General features: G+C 38.2%; 1 protein-coding gene across 6 annotated transcripts in view; it reads left to right on the plus strand.

Annotated features, from left to right (window-relative positions):
- diaph2 (diaphanous-related formin 2) overlaps window positions 1–20082 on the plus strand; it is a 1308662-nt gene that overhangs the window by 410445 nt on the left and 878135 nt on the right. For all 6 annotated transcript variants that reach the window (XM_028815924.2, XM_051935345.1, XM_051935346.1 and 3 more), the window contains 2 exons: window positions 1115–1227; window positions 10137–10253. In XM_028815924.2, coding sequence (XP_028671757.2) covers window positions 1115–1227; window positions 10137–10253 — 230 coding nt within the window. The remainder of the gene's footprint in view (window positions 1–1114; window positions 1228–10136; window positions 10254–20082) is intronic.

Below are 20082 nucleotides of genomic sequence, written 5' to 3' on the forward strand. Positions count from 1 at the left end.
TCCTGCCCACTCCTGATGCAGCCCACGATAGCAGTGTCATCAGTGAACGTTTGCACGTGGCAGGACTCCGAGTTGTATTGTAAGTCTGATGTATATAGGCTGAACAGGACCGGAGAAAGCACAGTCCCCTGCGGCGCTCCTGTGTTGCTGACCACAATGTCAGACCTGCAATTCCCGAGACGCACATACTGAGGTCTGTCTTTAAGATAGTCCATGCCACCAGGTATGAATCTACTCCCATCTCTGTCAGCTTGTCCCTAAGAAGCAGAGGTTGGATGGTGTTGAAGGCACTAGAGAAGTCCAGAAACATAATTCTTACAGCACCACTGCCTCTGTCCAAGTGGGAGAGGGATTGGTGTAGCATATAGATGATGGCATCCTCCACTCCCACCTTCTTCTGGTATGTGAACTGCAGAGGATCGAGGGCATGTTGGATCTGTGGCCTCAGGTGTTGAAGCAGCAGCCACTCCATGGTATAAGAAAGTGCCAAGACATTTGCTACCTTGTTATCTTGTGCAGTGACATAAGCTGTCACAAGGCAGTTTGTTTTTGAAATATGTAATGAATGTGACTATTTAAACTGTAAGCTCATATCATAAAAAGATAAAATAGAGCACACGCATTCTTTTCTAGCAACAGTGGTATACATTCTTAGTCTCTTTATGACATACTGAATGCAAAGTTCCCAGTCCGACTTTCATTATTTTAAGTGACTAGAAAATAACGTATTATTTAAAAGTAACACATGCACTTAATTTTTTACTTTCACACAATTCTTTTTGTTATGCTCTCTCTGACAGTCATGTTGACCCGAGATTCAAAGGGGCAGGTACTGGTGTTATAGTTAACCAGTTCAATTTCACCTCATACCCTAATACAATACTTATGAATGTGTGATGTTTCATGGTGTCTTAGCTAGTGTGTTCCAACATAACTAATCAGTGGTAAAAATATTAAAGATCTGTCTAGACAGTAATCAGGTGGCCTTTAGTTCCTCATAAATAAACGTAGAAAATACTATAAATTGAGGTGAAGTAAAAACAAGTGGAAGTTAAGACAATACAAATCACTAACTGAAGAGGCTGTAACTGCTTGTATTCTCTTCTCTCCATAGGAGCTCCAAGAGACTGAAGAACTTGATATCCAGTTGAAGGTGTTCAATGAACATAAGGATGATGACTTAATTGAATTATCTCATCGTCTAGATGACATACGAACAGAGATGGAATATCCTTTCCTAAACATTCCAGACATATTTTTTGTTTATTGGTAAAAAAGCAAAAGTCAAAATCCTCTAAAAACTGACCTCATTATTTTCCATATCTTCTAGTTGCTCATTAAATGGGGATTTTGGCATCTTGATCTGATTAGGTTTTTGTTACTTATGCATTTATCTTTATTTTTCTTAACTGAACAATCTTCTTTTTTTTTAAAAAAAATTGACTTCATTCAGTTCATTACATTTTTATTTTAGACATTACAGTGAAACTAAGATGTGAACTTTTATTTAAACATATTTATTCATCTTAAAATTGCGTGTTTAGTGTGTTCCTTTTTGTTTTTTAAATACTTCACAGTAATGCTGCCTTCCTGCTTGTTATTTCAGGTTTACTAAAAGATTCCACGCATAAAACGGTTCTTCCCTCATTATAAAGCTCTTTGTTAGAAAATGCTGGGAAAGAAACAGGCCATTATAATTGGTTTGGTTTCAAAGCTGTATAGATGTGTTTTACTGCCAGTTATCTACTTGCCTCAATTTTTTATTTTTTTTAATAAATGATATCTTTCAATGTTTACTATGTTTATAGTCAGATTATCTTTTCAGTTGTATACAAATTGGTCCACAGCTTTATTTCAGTAAATGGATGTTTTATCTGAACACAGTTCAATCATTTGCTGTACAATTCTTCCATTTTTATAAGATTCTTTTGTTTTATTATTTATATTAGTTAGAATCCATTAAGATTAACTGTATGCTGCTTTTATGTGAAACATTTGCGTTCAGCATAGTTTCTTAATCGTCACTTGTAAAGATAAATTCACATGACAATATGTTTAAGAACATAAGGTGTTAGAAAAACACTATTTGAGAAGTTTTTATTATGTTTTGTAAAGGCTATTCATTCATTTTCTAAATTGTATTAGTTATTGTAATACAGTATACCTGACATTAGATAAGATTATTAGACTTATTTTATTTGTTCCAAAGGGAAAATTGAAACTTTATAGAAGCTCAAAGAGCCATTAAATGCAAATCATGGGAGTGGCGTTAAAACTCTTTAGAACTCTTTAGTGCCAAGTAAATCCATCTTGTTTTCGTAACAGCCAGTAATCTCATCTGAAAATCTCCTGGTTTTGTCAGAGTGCCCATAGTCAAGGCACAGTACTCGGTGGGATCCCTCTTGGAAATGGTGCTAAAAGCTTAGCTGGATTCTCTTCTTATTTCTGTAATCCTCTTCATGTGCCACTCTGACTCGTTTCTTTCTCTCTATATATCTCTTGATGACAAATGATCTCTAGTAGACTTCTACTGGATCATTTAAATTGTGGACAAGATGCCTAAGTATACATTTAGAAATTTGAAGATAGGGCATGGCTGGTATTAGTGCTTTGTCATTAAAGATAGAGTAGCGGAACTGGTCACCTCTCCTTGACCTTTTTGTGTCCTACTGAAATGGTTTTCCTTTAATACAGCTCTAGTGAACACACTTAATGACAATGTTTATTTATAGTGTTCAAAACATGGGCTCACATGCAATATAGCAGTGTGCTCCAGAAGCCGAAGCAAAGAAAATATTGAAAAAAATCTTTTTTTTTTATTGACTAAAGTAAATTCAGGTTTGTTCTTTGCTATCTTATTGCAATCAATACTAAAATTACCAGAGGCTTCTGGTGCCGTACTTGCCTTATTTCTTTTTTTACCCTGCAAATAAATGCTTTTTAATGTATTTATTTATTTCAACTAGTGGGCTACAAAACATGAATTAAAAGGTTGTTTCTTAATGTGAGGTGCTTTGTGCATACTTCTCCAAGGTAATTTTGTAATTAAATACAGAGAGAGAAAGATGAGACATTCTCAATCTAGACCTTCACCTTCATAAATAAGGTCATAAAAGGCATGCTTCAAAAAGCATGGGCCCCTTGAGAATTTGTAGCTTGAAATCTTAGCATTTTTATGTTCTTGAAGAACTCATTAACATTTTTAAATGCTAGCTGGGGTCAGTTTCACTAATGTCAATTCAGTGAGATTTTGGCTATAGAGATGCAATTTAATAGGAGGCTTCATTTTTCTTATCCATTTAAATAACCTGAAATGTCTGTGCTGTGCTTAAACAAAACAAATATTCTTGTCTGAAACAGTATAGTAAAATATGAAGTTTTTACTACTTTCAAGCAAGGATTCTTTAAACAACAAACAAAGTTAAATGCAGTCATCAATCCATTTATTTATTTTTTATACCTGCTTTTTCCAAGTACAGTGCCGAGAGTTGTGGAAACCTTATTTATCATCTTGGAGACCAAGGCATGGATGTCAGTTCGTCAAAGGATCCACAAACCTACACATTCAGTCTGTCACTCACTCATATCATCTTGATTTAAAGTGGTTTGTTAATCAAACAGCACATCTTTGGAATTAAAATAATGAAAAGAAGGTGTATTTTAACCTAGCAAAAAGTGGTTCTGGGACAATTATGATAAATGTATAATTTTCTTTATTGAGACGAAGAGGGCTGTAGGAAGGTCGTCATCATGTCTGTTGGCTATTGTTTTTACCTGTTTTTTCTGATTGGTCTAAGTAGGTTGCACACTGAATACCTTTGGTACCTCTTTCCCCTAAATTTTGCCGACCACCCACTATCACATCAAATTTACATATCCTCTGCAGCACATTGCTCATGACCTTTCCATAAATAACAGACTGCATTTAAATGTATTGGTGACATATCTGTAAATGAGAAAAAGCTTGACTGAAGTCTGTCACAGATAGCCACTATCATATTTTTATATAGTAATTATTCATTTATTCAGTTTTACCTTTTTACAGCATTTTGGTTAAAAAAGAGACAGGATTATGGATTCAGAATGAAGATAAATTCTTTTCTTTTTCTGATTGCATCATGTGCTTTGTGTAATTTCTTTGTGTATACTGACACAATAAATATGTTTATATTTGTAAGCATTAAAAGAATAATCTAATAATATATCATATCCAAATCATATTTTGTGCTAAAACTAATAATGCATAAAACTGACAAGTAAGTAAAAATAACAGTCACTAATGGAAGGAGGTTTGCTACTTGTCAGAAAATATGATTGATTAAAGTCTATGTAGCAAAATAAGTACACTGATTGCTAGTTCATTAGGAAGAAGATTTTAAAGGACTTCACTTCTACAAAGAAAGTGACAGTTGTTCTTCCTTTTAATAACCCGTAAGAAAATAAATTGAAATATGATCAGTAGGTTCTCAGAAGGAAGGATTTCAAACAGGAACTGATAATGTAATCTGCAACAGAAGGACTACCAAATATTTTATGATGGAAAGATGTATTTTGCTTTTTTTCTTACAAAGCTTATAGCATTGAAGATTTTAATATATCATTATTTTTTGTTATTTTCAATTTACAAATATCAAGTAAAACCATTAAAATTATCTGTCTGACTTTTAAAAGAGTTTAAGTAATGGTGGTTAGGGATTCTTCAGTGTAGCCTTACACTGTCCACATTTAACTGCTCAGAGTCCCATTTAAATGCTTCCTTTTATGAAATAAGCGGAGGTTGTCGACAAGATTCACTCATGTTGTTTTTGTGCAAACGATGAGTGTTGTCAAAATGCAAAAGAGGAGGAAGAAAGACTGGACTCTGAAAGACCAGGTTTTAACACTAGAACCCCTGAAGCCTACAAAAAAAATTGTAATCCCAGGCAACCTTAAATTCCTTTGCACCACTCCATTAGCGTCTTTTGTTTTGCAAATCTGTCGATCAGCACAAGCAGCAAGCAGCCTGTTAACCCACCCCCCTATCCCCCCACCGCCTCAGCTCTAGTCAGACAAAAAGTTCTCCCAGGTCAAGTCTTGTTTATCTGGGTGTGAGGTGCCTGGAGTTGTATAGGGTAAATAATATATTATTATTTGGAACACATGCATTTCATGTGTGTTCCTTCTTTACAACAATCTGGGTAAATGTAGGATGACTAGAAATGCGAGGCAAGAAATGTCGAACACCTAGCTAAAACAGAAACTTTTTTCATGTTCTACTACTAATGACAAAATTTTGACATGAAGTGTTTAAAGTGCAAAGACTGAAGTCCAAATATTAAATAAACAAAACAAGTGCACTTTTATTCAAGACTATAACCGAAGAAAAAGAAATCAGGTTAGGATACAACGCTGACACAACAGTTTGGTTGGTTGGTAAGAACTGCTGACTCATAATCAAGAGGTTGCGGGTTTAATTCCGGGCCCTTCCTAGATTTACTGTTTTGAATAGTGAGCTGGTGTTACCGTTGCTATTATAGAATAAAAACATACATTTGATTTGAGTCTGTAACAGCCTGTGTAAATTTATAGTACTTATAAAGGTTAGCATTTTTTTTTATTATTCAGTTTTATTCTCTCAGTCATGTTTACGTCCGTCCATCCTTCCCTGATCTGACACTGTTAGTTTTCAAATAAAGACATGCTATAACAGAAGTGAACTCAGATGAGGATGAGGGTTCTACATTGGAGAAAGAGAACAGAAGCCCTTCCTGCAAGAAATGTCCAGTCACACATAAGAACAAAGCAGCTGCACCAGGCTTAAAGGCGAAAGATGGTACCATTGGGATACAGCAAGAGGTCAGGCGTCATCCTGCAAGTGAATCTGACACACTGTCCTTTAACAAAACAGCATGGCCTACAAAGCTCGCCAAAATATCATGCAAAGTTCTGTTTGCGATTGTTTTTTGATGGTCTTTATATGAAAAACATTTATATGTTACTTATATAAACACCACATTGAATGTTGTTTATCTATATTTATTTACTTATCTTTCTACAGCGTAAAGTCACAGGTAGACTGGAGAGCTTCCTGTGTTTAATCAACATAGGCATGCTGACAAATTACATGTGCAATACCAGTCCTTATTTAGGAAAAGATCAGTTACGAAAAGTGTGACAGCAGCTTCCACCTGCAGCAATAGACATTTCAGTACGTGAGGAACTCTCCGTGCTCATGTTTAGATCTGGCAGTGCCATGCTGACGGTGTATGTGCCCAAAAAAGAAGAGGTCTGACTGCATTCTCGGTACTGTTGCAGGATTACAACTTTTTTCATAGGCTTCAGGGATTCTAGTGTTAAGGCTTCAGAAGCCCCCCTAACAAAGCCACTGTATAAGAGACTGCATCAAACTAAGAGTAATTCAAGGTGCAATGTGTAAATGAGTACGAAATTGGCCCAAGCACAAGAAACAAAAAGTTATGGTGCAAAGGCCCCTATCAGAATCAGGTAATGTTAAAAGTATTGTCCCTCAAGGATCAGTGTTGGCGCCCCTGCTCTTTTCAACTAGCTAGTTAAGTTTGCAGATGATCCCAAATTAGTTGGAATGGCACATAATGTAGAATATGCAGAAGCATTAAAGAGAGACTTGGACAGAGTACAAATGTCGGCAGATTTGTGGAATATGAAATTTAATGTACATTAGTAAAAATATGGTGTGAATTTTAAGAAGTACAAATGGCAGATTTGAATACACAATGGGAAGCCTGAAACATGAAAGTAGACCTTATGAAAAGGATCTAGGAATTTTAGTGAACTTGTCATTATCTTCATCTCGACAGTGTACAGAAACCATTAAGAAAGCTAATAGGATATTATGTCATATAGTATAACATGTAAAATACAAGTCAAAAAATGTTACACTTAAGCTACATAAATCACTAATGAGGCATCATGTGGAGTATTCTTTGCAGTTTTGGTCTCCATGCTACCAAAAAGACATAACAGTGCTAGAGAAGAGCAACTAGTCTAACTTCACGACTGAGAGGTATGAGCTATGAGGAAAGACTGAAGGAGTTGAAACTTTTCATCTTAAGCAAATAGAGATTAAGAGGAAACGTGATTGAAGACTTTAAAATAATTAAATGAAGTAGTACAGTGTAATCACTGCAAAAACATGGAGAACAGATTGAAACTTAAGGGTAAATTTCACACAGGCATTAGAAGGTTTTTCTTCATACACAGGCACGTGAAATAAAGTACTAAGTAGTTTTATAGTTAGTAGGATTCCAGGGTCCATTCAACCTGTATTTCTTAGAAAACAGGTGGAATGGATTGGAAAGCTTTGTTGGGCTGGATGTCCTGTTTTAATGTTTTAATGACTTAATGGATGAGCATTCTGTGCTTAATCCCATCTGTTCTGAGGTGTGTTTGGGGAAGGATAAGGCAAGTAGTGAAAACTGCTAGATAAATTGTTCTTTGAGGATGTATGTGCCCTGCAAGCTATAGATTCTTAACTTGGATGAAATTTATATCTGTTGTTGTTTAAACTAAGCATCCAATGTTTGCAGAGCACACACACATAAATACACACACATGTGAAAACTTGGCAGATTTTTTCTGAAGTCCAAAATCAGAATCATATTTCTTTTTGGTATGCCACATTATTTCTCTCAATATATCATTGTTTCTCTTTGATCATTTTATCTTTTTGATCAACTAAATAAAAGGAAGTGGATAAACTCAGGTGGGATGTGCGTTGCTGAATTTTACATTGTATCAGGCAGATTGTGATATAAAATGTTGTCAGCCTCAAAGTGACCTCTCAAAGGACATTTAATTACTTTCTAATCCAATAAATAATAGAAAAAGATTAGAATTTGTGTTGGGCATGGGAGATTTCTTACAGCAATGAAAAAACTTTTTTGACATGTTGTCATCACTCATAGTGGCATAAGAGGAATGGGGAAATTTAGCACTTCTGACTTTTGCTATTAAAACTTGGATCACACTTGAAATGCGAGTCTTATACTTCTCTAGCATAGGCCCTAAGAATAAGTGCTTCTTGATGTTCAAATTGCTGGCAATTTCTAACAATTTACACACATTTGCCAACAATTTTGCTGCTAGATATTTATTCAGACAAGCATGCTTGATAGGACAATAGCAGTAAATGTCATAAAGTTTGAAAAATAAATAAACAAGAAAAGGAGAATGCTATTTTTTTCCGTCTAAGCAGCATCAGCATTAAACATTGGTACATTGCTGCTTATCTCAAAGGGGCCTGCTTTGACATATAATCAATATTACTTGGGAGTTTATGAACATATTTTTTCTGAAATTTAAAGCCTGATTTAAGGCAATATTTGAATTTGATTAATACATTTTGTATGATTTTTAATCTTAAATATTCAGACCTATGGAGTTTTCATTTGATTAATTTCAAGAGCCATTAAAGGCTTACTCTGACAGGTACGCTTGGGGGACCTTATATTTTACCAATTTTTCTCACTCACTGTTTACTCTTCTTAAGACTTGTGATCCCTAATGGGAAAACAGCAGTTAGAAATCATTACAACTTTTGGTTATGCATGAAGGAACCTGTCTGAATAATTGATCACAAAGTACAAAAAAATCTCTGATTTGCTAAGTCCTGACATTGAAGTGAGTTTAAATTAATTGCTAATAATTCTACATTTGGCTGTACTTAACACTGTAAAATTGACAATATTTAAAAATGTGTAATTACTCCACAAGTGAAGGTCAGAAATCTAACCCTGGTTTCTGAGATTTTATTTTGATTACTGTTCAAATTTTGTGTGCAGTTTATTTACTGAAGAGTAAGAAGGCCTTATCTTATATATGTAATAACAAAAGCACATTCAGATTTTTCTCATGTTATACTATTTGACTGTGCATCAGACATATTCAAGTATTGATAATTTGTAATAGAACATAACCAAACAACTTCAACACTGCATACTGGATCATGTGCTCACTACAGATTAATCTGTTGAAATTGTAATACAAGTTTAATTTGAATTGGAGGTGCTTTACATTACTGCTTCACAAACCTTGATCTTAACTTTTAATTAAAACAACGGAGTAATAACACATTGGAAAATAAGGCATTTTGTAATGTACATGGATGGATGCTAGGAAAAAAATAGGCCGTGTATACTCAAAACTGCTCTCAGCATTCAGGATCCACCATTTGTTAACTGTGCTTTTATGTTCAGGGGTGTGTGGTAGAAACCTAACTTGGATTGTGTGCCAGTAAAATACTCAGTGTTTGTACAAAATTAGTCTTTTTTGTAAATGATATGCAAGCTGTCATATTTTAAAGCCAAGGCATATGCTGCTCTTATGGATACAGGATGCATCTTGCAGAGTTTAGCCATGATTGCTATTCTTTTGCTGAATAATTTTGCATATAAAAATGTGTTTCATTGTAATTTATGATCTTATTTCCCTGAATTAATGTTTAAAATATGAAAAATATAGTAGTTATGCTGGATACTATAAATACCTCGCAGTAGTGTGTCAATTGTTTTTATTTGATGTTGAGTGTATTTGAACATAATAATACCCCTGTTGTGATTTTTATTTACTATTCTGAAATGTTCTATAAAAACAGTTACACATTTATGATAATTTTTGTTATTGAAGTATGTCAGTATAAGTAAGGTAAGATGTACACCTACCTTTTTTAATTTGATACTCAAGTAGAATAGTCTAAGGAAATAAAATGTTTTTGGTCCTTCAAATGCACAGTAAGTTCATTTTAAAAATCCCTAAATCAGTGATCTTTGCAAAATAAGCTTAGTTTGCTTACAAGAACAGACCTTGTTATTATTGAGAAAAATATTTTCATTTTCCTTCACAACATAGTTTCATTAGAATAGAGAAGTTGCCACAATTCTAAAACATTCATAAACTACATTGTTGTTAAACGTAGATTTCTCTAAAGTGTACACTTGCATCTTTCATATTTATCATTCATACCAGGACCTATTTACAGTGTCACATCTTGTAATAAACTAATTGTTTATATGTACCATATACAGTATATGTATGTAGGCATCATAAAAACATGACTGAAATTGCAGCAAACTGTGCAGTATGAAAAGAAATAACAAGTTCTTCCTTAACCTAAGATATACTGACATGAATGAGGTGTACCATTTGCTGTCGAACATGGTGAAAGATACTACAGCCGAGAATTACCTCCTTTCAGTTCTCCAACACCTGCTGCTGATAAGGAATGATTATTATATCAGGTAAGCACATCTTATGATTTTATTCTTTCTCTTCAAAGCAGTATGTTATGTCTTACCCTTCTTACTAGTAATTTGAATATCATGATTATGAAAAGTGTTATCACATTGGCACTGCAGACAGTGTTGCTTTTTGGCTGGGAGGGCTTTCTGTGTGGATTTTGTGTTATGTGTCCATGTTTAAGTGAACTTCATTCAGTAAAGCAAAGATTAAATTTTATACTGGTTTCTGCTGTCCATTTGGACGTGTTGCTGTTCCAATAAGCTGTGTTTGCCCAAAACTCTAACCAGTGTAATAATAACAAATACACGGCATAAAGGTTTGGGGTTTTGGGCCCCGTATACTGTAACAAAAAAGGTCAAATGGATTTCCAAAACAGAACATTTACATCAGGCAGCCAGGGATGGGTGGCCGAGATTTTTAAATAGGTGGACCGGAAATTAGGGACGTGGAATGCTGGGAAGGCGCAGTGGTGGATGGGTAATGAACGTCATCAATGAGGGACCCGATGAAAGAAAGGAACCCAGAAGTGATGGTGTTTTGTTTGTCCGGGATGGATTATGGTGGCGGCGCTTCGTCCTTTCTATGAAAAAGGAGAGAGAGAGAGGTTAGTACCCCACCTTTGTCCCCTGGCACGACTTGTTGCAATGTGCGTCAGGTCCTTAAGCTGATCCCCATGCACTCGTGCGTGACATGACCCCCCCTTCAGCCCAGGCTCACCGGGTCGGGCGGCCCAAACCGAGAGGTCGTGAATCTGGGAGAGAGCATCAGCGTTGGCTTGGAGGTTACCCCGGTGATAAGTGACGGTGAACTTGTAGGGCTGCAAGTCCAAAAACCACCTAGTGTCCCGAGGATTTGACTCCCGGTGAAGTGCCATCCACTGGAGAGCAGCGTGGTCCGTCACCAGGGTGAACTCCCGCCCCAACAGGTAGTGCGGCAGGTACGTTACCGCCCACTTGATGGCCAGGGCTTCCCATTCCACCGCTGCATACTGTGTCTCCTGGTCCAACAGTTTCCGGCTGAGGTATATCACGGGGTGCTCAACACCATCGATGCTCTGGCTCAGCACGGCACCGAGACCTGTGTCCGAAGCATCGGTCTGGAGGAGAAAAGGAAGCGTAAAATCAGGAGTTCTCAAAACAGGTGCCGTCGTCAAGGCCATCTTTAGGTCACTGAATGCACATTCCGTCTCGCTATTCCACACCACATGGAAAGGGGCCCGTTTCTTTGTCAGGTTGGTCAAGGGTGCGGCTGTTTCAGAGAAATGAGGTACAAACCGGCGATAGTAACTCGCTAGACCTAAGAAGGCTTGCACCTGTTTCTTGACTATCGGACGGGGCCATTTGAGGATGTCTTTGATCTTAGAACACTGTGGTTTCACCAGTCCTCCTCTCACCAGGTAGCCCAAATATTTGGCTTTGATCAAACAAAAAAAAAAAACACTTCCGGGGATTGATACGAAGCTTGGCCTTCGCTAGTGTCAGGAGGACAGCGTATGCCTGCAGCACATATTCCTCCCAGGTGCCGGAGAAGATGACCACATCATCCAGGTACGCGGCACAGTAGGACTGGTTGGGCCGTAGCACTCTATCTACCAGACGCTAGAAAGTCTCTGCCACCCCGTGCAGCCCAAATGGAAGGACCTTGTACTGCCAGTGCTCGCTAGGGGTGTTAAAAGCTGTTTTCTCTTTTGCGGATGCCGTTAAGGGAATTTGCCTGTATCCCTTTGTCATGTCAAGAGTAGTCAAATACCAGGCCGTTCCCAGCCTCTCAAGGAGTTTGTCCACGCGGGGAATGGGTTAGGCATCAAACTTGGAGACCTGATTGAGATGTCTGAAGTCATTACAGAATCTCCAGGAGCCGTCCGGCTTGGATACGAGGACGATAGGACTGGACCAGGGGCTAGGTCTTTCTTCGATGATGTCCATGTCCAACATACATTGAACCTCTAGCTCCACCTCAGCACGTTTCGCCTCCAGGAGGCGATAGGGTTGCTTCCTGACTACCACCCCTGGGTCTGTTACAATGTCGTGCTGAACCAGTGCATTCCAGCCTGGTGCTTCACTGACCACTCCCATGACAGACTGGATGGCACCTTTGAGCTCCCATCTCTGGTGGGCTGTCAAATTAGCGCCACGGTTAAGGTCGGTTTTTTCTGAGAAAAGGGAGAGGGACGGCCCGGAGGGATTTGACTGTTCCCTATCCCTCCAGGGTTTTAGAAGGTTTACGTGGTAGACCTTCTCACCCGGCCGACGATTCGGCTGGAGAACCAAATAGTCTACGAGCCCTTTCCTCTCTTTAACCTCGTATGGGCCCTGCCAGTGCGCGATCTCCCGGCTGGAAATCGCGTAGGGAGGAATTCCTATTATAATTCCGGGCCTGCGCTGCTTGAGCTCTAGACATATGTTCCTTTAGGAGGGGCCGGATTTTGTCTAATCTATCGCGTAACTGCGTGATATGCTGTAGGATGTTGGTGGAGGGAAGCGCCTCCCCTTCCCAACCTTATTTTAAGACATCTAATATGCCCGGGGCTGGCATCTGTACAGGAGCTCAAAGGGGGAGAACCCAGTGGAGGCTTGTGGCACCTCCCAGTAAGCAAAAAGCACCAGCGGTAAAAGTTGGTCCCAGTTCCTACTGTCCGCGTTGACTACCTTGCAGAGCATCTGTTTCAAGGTCTGATTAAAACGTTCCACCAAGCCATCTGTCTGGGGGTGGTACACCGACGTCCTGAGATGCTTAATGTGGAGTAACTTGGCTACTTCCCTGAACGTATCCAAAGTAAAGGGTGTACCTTGGTCCGTAAGAACTTATTTAGGTATGCCCACTCCGGAAAAAAGACCTACCAGTTCCGGTGCGATATTTTTTTGAATTGGCGGCTCGCAGGGGAACCTTCAGGGTATCGAGTTGCGTAATCGACCATTACCAAAATATATTTATGGCCTCGTGTCGAAGGCTCCAGGGGTCCAACGAGATCGACACCAATCCGTTCAAAAGGTACGTCAATAAGGGGAATCTGAATGAGAGGAGCGCGGTCCCTCCGGGGAATCTGACGGAGCTGACAGACCGGGCAAAACTGACAGAAATGTCAGACCTCCTCATTGATCCCGGGCCAGTAAAACCAGAGCTTCACCTTGTCCAGCGTTTTTTCGGCCCCGAGGTGGACACCTAAGAGGTGAGCATGTGCTAGTTCGCACACTTGCCACCGGTAGGTCCGTGAGACTAACAATAACTTCCGCACCTCGCCTTCATGTTCTGTAACTTGATACAACAATTCATTATCTAGTACAAAGTAGGGTCCCAGTGGAGTGGAATCAGCTAACGATATGTCATTCGCGGATATGATAGCATTCCGGGCAGACTTCAGGGAATCGTCATTCCACTGTTCTCTTTTAAAGGACGCTGGCGTGGACCGAAATTGATTCTCCACGCTGGCGAGCAAATCGGGGATGGCTTCGTCTTGACCTGGAACCTCCTCAGGTGGTACTTCAGGGTTGAGGTCCATAGCCAAAAAGGGCTCCCCCGGCCCATCCGCGTCATCACTAGTCACCGCAGCGCACGGCGTGGGAGCAGCTGGGATGGGCCCTTGCCTGTCCATAATCAGACCCCGCTTAGGATTCGGAGTGGCAATTGTTTTACCGTGGTTACTTTCCAATCAGTCTTGTCCCAGTATAACTGGGAAGGGGGGCTTGGGTAACACAGCAACCAAAATCTCTCTAGGCTCCCCTTCCCAGGTTATGAAGCACTTGTATGACTTGGTCACCCCATGTACATACGTAATTTTCGTGTTAGGAGCTCGCCACTGTCATGGTAAGACATAACGGTGAACAACAATGGTAATGTTACTCCTGGAATCGAACAGAGCTACTACTGAGTGCCCATTTACCAACACCACTTCTGTGTTATGGACCGCCAGAGGATTAGACAGAGCACAGTACCTCTCACCCTTGATCCAGCTGCAGTCCATGGGTTCCTGGTTGAGGGGACAGGAGTTGACGATATGCCCCACCTTGCCACACTTGAAACAGCGCAGCAGGGTAGGCACCCTGTCCCTCTGTCTAGCCGGAGCCTCCGTAGGGCAGCGGGTGAGCTGCGGGGTGACCACACGTCCCTGTCAGACCCCACGAGCTGGCTTCTCAGACTCCCCGAGTTGGTTCACCGCCAGTTGTCTCTCGAGCACCTCCAAAAGGCCGTTCATGTCCTTAAAAGGATGCCTCTGGACCTGCTGGGCAAGATAATCAGGCATGGCATGGATAAATGCCTCACACATGACTTGCTTGACCACTTGTCGAGCCTGGTTGATGTCTGGCCGTAACCAGCGTCCGATCTTACCCCAGAACTCGATGGCCTGGGTCATACTGTAGCGTTTGTAGATCTTGGCCCTAAGGAGGTCGTATTGGGCGGCTTCCTCCTTCGGAAGATCATGATAGGCCCGCTGTGCCGGGCCATTCAAGTACCAGGCCAGAATGGATGCCCACTCTGCCCGCGGCCACTGGTTGCGGGTGGCCGTCCTCTCGAATATCGAAAGGTATGATTCTATATCATCCATCTCCATGAGGGGAATGATAGGAGGAGGCGGGGGCCGTGCGGGCTCCAGCTTTACTGCTTCCGCTGCTGCTAGCCGTCTCCTCACTTCTGCAAGCTCCGCCGTTGTGGTCACTTGGTCCACCTTGAGCGCTTGGAGCTTGATGAACCGCGTTCAGATCCTGCCTTTCAGTCATCGCTCTCAGGCTTTATCCTGATGACTACGCCACTGTAATAATAACAAGCACACAGCATAAAGGTTTGGGGTTTTGGGCCCCATATATTGTAACAAAAAAGGTCAAATGGATTTTCAAAACAGAAAATTTACATCAGACAACCAGGGATGGGTGGACGGACATTTTTAAATAGGTGGACCAGAAATTAGGGACGTGGAATGCTGGGAAGGCGCGGTGGTGGATGGGTAATGGATGTCAACAGTGAGGGACCTGATGAGAGAAAGGAACCCGGAAGTGATGGGGTTTTGTTTGTCCGGGATGGATTATGGTGGCGGCACTTCGTCCTTTCTATGAAAAGAGAGAGAGAGAGGTTAGTACCACGCCTTTGTCCCCTGGCACGACTTGTCGCGATGTGCGTCGGGTCCTTAAGCTGCTCCCCATGCGCTCGTGCGTGAAACCAGGAAATGTTCTTTTTTTTAAAGTTTTGTATAAATAAAATTAAGAAATGGGTAAATATTTAGATGTTAAGTAATGTCAATGACCATTTTATTTTATAAAACTGCAGATATAGAAAGTACAGTAGATATTTGATTTTATAAAGTCACAGCATTACTGCAAGTTTAATTTATTTAAACGTTAAAAGTTATATAGAAAATAATCACAGTACTTGATGAGAAAGCAAGCAGGGAAGATTTTGAACCAATTTAATGTCAATTTAGGGTTATAAATCAATATTTCATTGCCAGATTATCGCAACAGTTCTAGGTGGTATGAAGTATAGCATTTTTGTCGAACATAATTCTTCCAGTAAAGCTCAGATGTTACAGGTGTGTTTTGTCATACAATCATCTTTTGGGAAAAAAAAACAAAAAAACTTAACGCAAACAAAACAAAACATGGAAAATGGTACCAATTCATTATCACCATGTTCAAGGTTGATTCCCATGGTAATCAAATGCTACTCTTTTTGACTAAACAAAATACTGTGAATCCTACTTTTCCTTTTAGTTTTCCCAGAATACACGTCACTCATGCTCAGCATGACAAGCCTTTCTAGCTTAACGCTTTTACCTAAAATCTGTCAATTGAAAAGGTCAAAGCATATTCCATACATCTGTGAAGTAAGAATTTTCTACATAAGTCTTTTGAATAAATGCCATTTTAAAAGTGCTAAAAGAATTTTGGTTTTGTAGAAGCAAACCTTTTTTATTGGTTTTATCATTTTATCAGAGAAAGCTGTAAGCTGTCCATGCTTACACAAATGCACATTTTTTATGCAAATTTTATAAACTGTCCTTCTGAATGTTATAAGCACATTCTCTGGTTGTATACTGAATGATAAATATTTGTATCTTAGTGTTTTATTTATTCTACAACTATAGCCAGGCAGTTTAACAGGTGTTGTTTGGTATGCAAGTAAATAAAAACCTGCTAGACCTTCTCAATTTACCCTGAATGCCATGAGACAGAGTAAACCGTACAAATTCTCATTATTCTGTATAAATAAAAAACCTATCCATTCAAATGTTTGTGTTGGGTCAAAACATTCTGCATTTCAAAAAAGAAAGAAATGATTTAAATATGTTCATGTATTTCGATTGTTCAGCGTGAAAATAATCTTTACCTTGGTTTATGATACAGCCTTTTCTTCTGCTTTATTTATCCTGTTTGTCATTTAAGGACATTTTAGTATATTTCAAGGATGTCCATATTCTGTCTTCTTCCAAATCCCTTCTTTGCTACATCTACCACCTGCTTCTGACTAATTCATGTTTTGTTAGTAATCAATGAGCTTGTAGAAAGTCATATTAGACACTGACCAGTCAGGCACTTAAAAGTGAATCATAAAAAGGCCAATCTTCATTCATTCTTTTTCTAAATTAAAATTATGGTATGGGTTGAAGAAAGAATTAGGTTTTTTAAAGATGACAAGTCCTTTAATAGTGCTATGGTGTTTTGACCCTTTACTAAGGCAGAGTTCAGCTTAAATATTAAAATAGCTTTTATTTCAATGACTCTTAATAATTATATTGCCACTGACTAGCCATTACAAGACAGCAAGTCAGACGGAATTCTCCTTTCAACTGTGAAATGCTAGGACATTTATTCAATCCAAACACAACAGCAGAGAACAAGATGTTTAGTAAACATTGTGCTACTCATATACCACCACTCTCCTGTAATCTTCAGGCTCTTTTTTAAACCATCATTTTCACAAGTACTCCATTGTTATAACGGAAAACCATTCCTAACTGGTGCCACTGCTAAGCACAAGGGTGATCCATTGATTCCATAAATACTGATATTTTAGACCTGATTTAAGTAAAATGTAGGAATGTTCTAATCGATCAGCTGCTGATCAAAATTGGACAATTTTCACTAAAAAAAGATTCAATCTATGAATGGTAAAAAGGCCGATCACAAAAAATGATATTTTTCAGCCCCTGCTTTTCAAAGCTTTACAGTAATTTAGTGCCCCTTTACCCAAGGTTTTATGGTTGTTGAGCCAGTGTTTTTTTTTCTTTTGCAGCAAACTTCCTGAAGTGTAAACAAAGAGCAGCGAGTGGAAGTTTGTTTTATCAGTGAATGAGAGGCAATTGGTGTATTAGCCTTTACATTAAAAAAAAGTAGAGTAATAAGCTGAAAAAAAAGTAATCAGAGAATTTGTTCTGTGCAACTAGACAGACAGCAAGAAGAGCTACTTTAAGGAATTCAGACCTTTATTTTCTCCTCTAAAGTAAAACAAATGCTGCTTGAGTTTGGACAGAGTGCTTGTTTAAAATACAGCAGCTTACAAATTGGAAAAAGAAAAAAAATAAAGATGAATTTGATTGTGTGAGAAAATATACATATAAATACTGTGTGTATATATATATTGTTTCAGATCGGTACATTACAGAAAAACTGAACAATATGACAGCTTGTAATTATGAGAAGCATTTTATTTTCTTTTATGCCCTATTTTTGTACATATTGTATTAGTTCAAGTATGTATTTTAAGGAAATTTAATTTATTTTTGTATTTTATGCTCACTGAACAATAAGCCTACAGAATTTCATTTTGCTAATAAAAAATGAACAGTTAACACCTGTAGTCTTTAGTTTAATTATAAAAATGCACTTTAATATATGACACATAACAACTTTTATAGGAGATTAGTGCAAAAAGTTTTTAATGGGATAAAGAAAAAGAAAATCAGTTGGCTGATCAAGTAACATGAAATCGGTATTGGCCTTTAAAAACCTGATTGGAGCATCCCTAAAAATCATAAAACAGTCCCTATCGGTATGCCTACCTCATACTAATATCCATAAATCTGTTTTTTGGTTCTATGCAGAAAAAAAAACATATATAAAATAACCACTCCAACTCTTCTACTATCTAATTTCTTGTCTGAATCAAGAATTCTGTCATTTTCTATTCCTCTATTATGTCATTTTCTGTTTCTTTCTTAAAGTGCATCATTCTCACCATTTCTCCTTTCTTGTCTAAAAAAATCTCATTCTCTTGCATTTCTTATAATATTTGTTATGCCATTTGATTTGAGTATTTACATTAATTTTCCAACACCGGTTTCTTCTGGTTTGAATTTTACTACTGAATTACAACCTGTGTTAAAAATGTGCCTTGGAAAATGAAGATTATCTGATCAGGTCTCGTGGTCTAATTTATTTTGACCCTGCACAGAGTGCTTTACAAACTGTTTCTTAGATACTTGAATGAGATTCTACCAATTGGCACTTTTAATGAATGACTGGCTTAAGCTGCAAAAAAGTAATTAAAACAAATACTAGCATAGAACTTCAACTTAACTAAATGAATGTAAATTTAATTTTAGTTTTTTTATAAGAACTCCATCATGTTGTCAAAGGCATGCAGTAATTACAATTAAGCAATGTGTTAAGATCAAAGGATACCTAAACTCCAGGATTTATATTGCTTGTGTGTGCACCATAATATGAAAGAAGCTTTCTTGAATTATAACATACAAGTCTGTTGTGCAAGTTTGACACTCAAATGTCTACTTTAACAGATTAAATATTTAATTCCTTAAAGTTGCTGTAAATGTAAATGACGAAAGTACTGACCATAAATATGAAAAGTGGCATCACAGTAAATAAGACTTGTGAGCCTGCAGCTTATTTATTTGCTCCGACCTGTGTGCCATTTGGATACAGGCTTTACAGTTTTTACAGTAATTGTTTATTGTCCTGTACTGTCGCACACTATCCTGTACTTGTACTGTACTCACTGTAAACTAAGGTACACCCTTGTATGCTGTGTGTATGAGTTTGTGTGGACAAATTTTAAATTTGATCTAGAAACATTTTTTTGCTATTTCTATTTGATAAATGAAATGTTTCAGAAGCATCTGATAAACACTGTAAAATGCAATATTAATACAATCCCAGTTAACAAAAAATATCCCTAATGAGGTAGATATAGCAGTGTTCACTAACTACCAAAGTAGAGATTTTTCCCCTGTTACTTTGATGAAGGTATAGCATAAGTAATTATATGGTAACATATGTTATACTGGGTTTATAGAAATGAGTTGTGCACCTATTTAGTGTGACCTGACAGTTTTGGGTCAAGCAATCCCTTTTACATACTTTCATACAGCTGTGAGGGTTCTGAAAATAGGCCATTGTATGGGGATATTAATTAGGTGCACATCAGTGACAGGCAGGAGCTTAATTCACTGGCAGAAACCCTCGCTGCGTAGCAATCAGAGCTTTGCAATATCCAGAGAAGAGCATTGTCTTTTTCTCCCTGTACAATGCTAAAGACTGTACACCATCCCCTTTTTTCATTAAGTGAAATGATATATTTGGGAATTTATACATTGCTGTTGTGTATTCCAACATGAACTCCTTTATTGTTCCTGTATCTCCTTTTACCATAATACATTAACAGTGAAAACTAAATCATTGCCATACTATAGTTTAGTTTAAGCCTACCCTTGTAAACAAAGATTTTTGTCTGTGCTTTATCTGATTAAAACTGCACTATAATTTACTTCATTATAATAATGCAGGCAGTGTGGCATAGTGTTAAGATTGTGGACCCTAACCTAAAACATGAGGTTTTGGGGTTCAAATCCTGCTACTGACACTGTAACCATGAGCATGT

This window comes from Erpetoichthys calabaricus, chromosome 12 (genome assembly GCF_900747795.2).
Source record: "Erpetoichthys calabaricus chromosome 12, fErpCal1.3, whole genome shotgun sequence".
NCBI classification, from domain to species: domain Eukaryota; kingdom Metazoa; phylum Chordata; class Cladistia; order Polypteriformes; family Polypteridae; genus Erpetoichthys; species Erpetoichthys calabaricus.